General features: G+C 34.1%; 1 protein-coding gene across 1 annotated transcript; it reads right to left on the bottom strand.

The window, feature by feature from the left end:
* Positions 1-2,692: 2,692 nt before the first annotated feature.
* LOC109862770 lies at positions 2,693-3,589 on the bottom strand. The gene is made up of 2 exons (XM_020442905.1): positions 3,359-3,589; positions 2,693-3,091 (listed from the first exon to the last, which is right to left on the bottom strand). Exons 1-2 carry the CDS (start codon positions 3,587-3,589, stop codon positions 2,693-2,695), a joined length of 630 nt encoding a protein of 209 aa, XP_020298494.1.
* Positions 3,590-3,814: the final 225 nt, after the last annotated feature.

Below are 3,814 nucleotides of genomic sequence, written 5' to 3'. Positions count from 1 at the left end.
GTGAAATTGTGATAACTGCAACTATTTTTTTCTCTCAGTGTAGATTAAAGATAAATTTATTCACTGTTACTCAAGAAACTTTAGAACAGTCATGTGATTATTATCACGTGTTGTTTGGCGCTTTCTTCCCCCTCTCATCATCTCTCGAACATTACTCTCAGTATTTTCTCATACATGTATTATTTTTATTATAAAACGGTCATGCATTGTTCCGTTCGTTGTTTGTTTTGGCGAGCTCAGTGACAATTTAGTACGGTTTTTAATCTTGCCGTTAAAAGTAAGTCTACTTAAAATTTGACTTTTATTCTTTCTGACAATCTTATTACATTGACAACCAGATTATTATTTTATTGCAGACCTCGATACATAAACATCATGTGTTGTTTATTGTCGACTATTACATTGACTCCTTGTGTTTGCCAATTTATTTTCGATGGTTCTGTGCTGACATGTTGAATTTAAATGCGTATTTATTTATTATTTTTAATATTTTCATCTATTTATTGTACATGTTTCACGTTTCTCCTATTCAATTAATCATATTGTATTATTATGCTATAGTATGCTGAGGATGATCTACTTAAAGATCGAAACGTCCAGAATACATTTCATGAAGTTTTTGAATTGTCTACCGTCACCTTGACCTTCGGCTTCTTGGTCTATTATTATTAATTTGTATTAAAGTTTTTGCTTGCATATATTTAGTGAGTTTGGAAAACACAAAGATCAAATATTTAGGTTTTTTTATTATATATTCAACGTGCTTGTTCCATTTCATATTAAAGTCAAATATAATTCCAAGGTATTTGCACTCGTCCACTCTTCTGACAGCTCCATCCCCTCTCCGTATGTCCAGAGTGAGAGGCACGCTGTCTCTATAATTACCGAAGATCATAAATACACCCAGCAAACAATTTCTGACTGCGCAGACCTTGGCAACAGAAACTGTGTGCAGAAACGCTACAATACGGAAACATGCTTTGGTGCTGCCAAAACTGTTAGCACATAGAGACAAAAAACTCAACAACTCTGTTGGCACATACATGAGACTATTGCGGCCAAAATGATTTCATATATGTTAGTGAAATTGATAACAATTAGATGGTCGATAGCAAGCAGATCTGCTTTAGCAATACTGTGATCAAACAGTCCGCAAAATCGTATGAGCATCTGTTTATGACAAAACGTTGACCGCAGTCGGGTCGATCTGTTGAACGCATTGACGACAGATTGCCACCAAACGCCAAGCAGATCTGTTCGTGCATATGTGCGGACTGTTTGCACGCAAGACTACTTGACTATCTGTTTGACATCTAGGCAACAAAGTGGCGATTATCTGCGATTGTATCTGTCGCCTGTGTTGATAACAGATTGTTAACAAACATTGAACAGTCTTTTACAGTTAGACCTTGTTTATGCGGGCAATAACTGTTAACTTATGCTGGAACCGGTAAAGTTCAACTGTAAGATTTTAATACTTCTGTTTATACGCATTCGGCAATGAAGCAATCATAAATTTAATGTATTATTCTCGTATTTGTTGAGTAATATAAAACAATAGGTGCTTTCCAGCTACGTACGGTCGACACTGTGTAACACAATGTCCACTAGTGTGAATGAGATACACTGATATGCTCTTTCTCACGCTAATAGACAGTATGTTATACATTTAACTTTAATTTTCTTAGAAATTTGACGTGTTAGGTCGATTTCGCCGCCGGATTCATTTTCAGTGACCAAAAATCCATTAAAAAACACTTTGTTTATTCAAGTATCAGCATATATTAACAAAACATTTGTTCGCGTTGTAAAAATGTACTTTAAATTATATTTAAAAATAAGAAGAAAAGTATTTTTATTTATTGTTGCAGGTACATTGCATTGCAACATTTTTAGTAAAATAATAATTGAAATAAATAATAAATGAAATATAGGATAGCTTGAGAATAAATAGATAAAAATAATTATATGTTAGTAAGGAACACAAGTGGTCTCGCGGACTGAGTGCAGGAGCTGCGAATATGGAGGTCTCGAGTTCAAATCCCTCTATATCACATTTAGGATTTTTTCAGATTCGGTCTCTTTCAATGGAGTTCATCAGTTGATCAACAAGCTGAATCAGGTCTTCTAGAAATTAATTTGAGTGAAATTACGAATTAATTCTCTTCCGATAAGACGAGATATACCACTGATTTTCTTTTTTTTTTTTTTGTAGTAATTCCACTTGGATTCTAGGGGACAGATCTGATCTGCGCTTGGTAACAATCTGTCGGCGCTTCTAACGGCAGATTTAGTCTGTATTTGCTACTGTTTTGGTGACAGTTTTGGTAACAGATATGATGTGTATTTGGCGCGATTTTGGCGCCAACAAACGATCACCAAATCTTGTTCTGGATTTGGTGCGTCACTTTGGCTTTGCTTTGCTAGTAGCAGACTTGTTATGATTTTGATTTCATTTTGACATCTCACATGTTTGACAGATATGGTCGCCAAACCATATCCTAATGAGGACACAGATGGATATAGATTTGGTCTACAAATTTCGCCGGCGATTGGCGACAAAACCGCGACATCTCGCAACCAAATTGTTTGCTGGGCAGTTTTATCAATATTTAATTTGTTAAGCGAGAGCCAAACAGATATCCGCTGTAGATAGTTGTTCATTTTAACCTGTGCTGCTGCCAAATTTAATTTAAAGATCCTTTACCAGGATCACGGTGTCATTAGCGTACGAAATTATAGAATCTTGAGGCATTCCAAACAGCAAATTATTAACATACATAATGAACAAAAGTGGACCTAAAATAATACCCTGAGACACCTCAGTGTCTATGATGTTATACTCACTATAGACTGAGTTTATCTTAACTCTTTGTTGTCTGTCTGTCAAATAACTAAGTATGAGACGATATGCCTGTTCTCTTATGCCATAATTATACAACTTTTCCAATAGTATACCATGATTCACCGTATCAAACGCCTTTGTCAAGTCGATAAAGGTTGTAATAGTCGGTTTGCTAACATCCAAGTTATTATAAATTATAAAATATTCACACTTCGACATCAGTGTTTGCTTCAAAAGCCAGAATACCTTTGTTTATTAAAAAATCTTGAAGCTATATACACATATTTTTACATAATTATAAATTATGTTAAAGATGAACTTGAGAGCATCAGTAGTGTCTTTACTCCGGACAAAACAAATTGGTAAACATCAAGCAAATTGCATTTTGTGACAAAATCATAAATTTTTGCATAAAGTATTTTCTCAAAAATCTTGGCAATATTTGATATCAATGAGACTGTTCATAATTTGTAATTTTTTTTCTGTATCACCTGATTTATAAATTGGAATTACATCAGCGTTCTTAAGTGCATTTGGCCAAAAAGATTGCTCCATGCAGAGATTGAGCACATATGCTAATGGCTCAGCAATATAATCAGAAATAGTTTTCAAAGTTTTAATGTTTAAGTTATCAACTCCACCTGCTTTTTCTTTTATGTCATGAATAATATTATAGATTTCAGTAAAGTCAGTGGGAAACAAGAACAGACTATTCTCATTAGTTCGAGGTAACTTGAGAGCCATATTAGGTGGAGCAACGATTTCTTCACTTAGATTTTTCCCTACCTTACAGAAGATAGAATTAAAAGCATTTGCCATTTCAAAAGAATTTTCCAATCTCCTTCCATCAAAATTGATAAAACCAATCTCACTGGCACCACTTTTTGCCTTTCTTTCCAATTTATCACTAATGTATTGCCAAAAAGATGTCTAAAATTCCCCTATTTAATACTAACTAATTTATTTTCA

Source organism: Pseudomyrmex gracilis, unplaced genomic scaffold, assembly GCF_002006095.1.
Source record: "Pseudomyrmex gracilis isolate BER0280 unplaced genomic scaffold, ASM200609v1 scaffold_2351, whole genome shotgun sequence".
In the NCBI taxonomy this organism is placed as follows: Eukaryota; Metazoa; Arthropoda; class Insecta; order Hymenoptera; family Formicidae; genus Pseudomyrmex; species Pseudomyrmex gracilis.
This window is presented reverse-complemented; position numbering and strand designations above follow the sequence as displayed.

Excerpts from the sequence above, each read along its gene's own strand:
- LOC109862770 (XM_020442905.1), bottom strand. The coding sequence starts at position 3,589 with ATGGCTCTCAAGTTACCTCGAACTAATGAGAATAGTCTGTTCTTGTTT. Across the intron at positions 3,092-3,358 it reads ATGCACTTAAGAACGCTGAT|GTATTCTGGCTTTTGAAGCA; the intron begins GTAATTCCAATT and ends TAATAAACAAAG.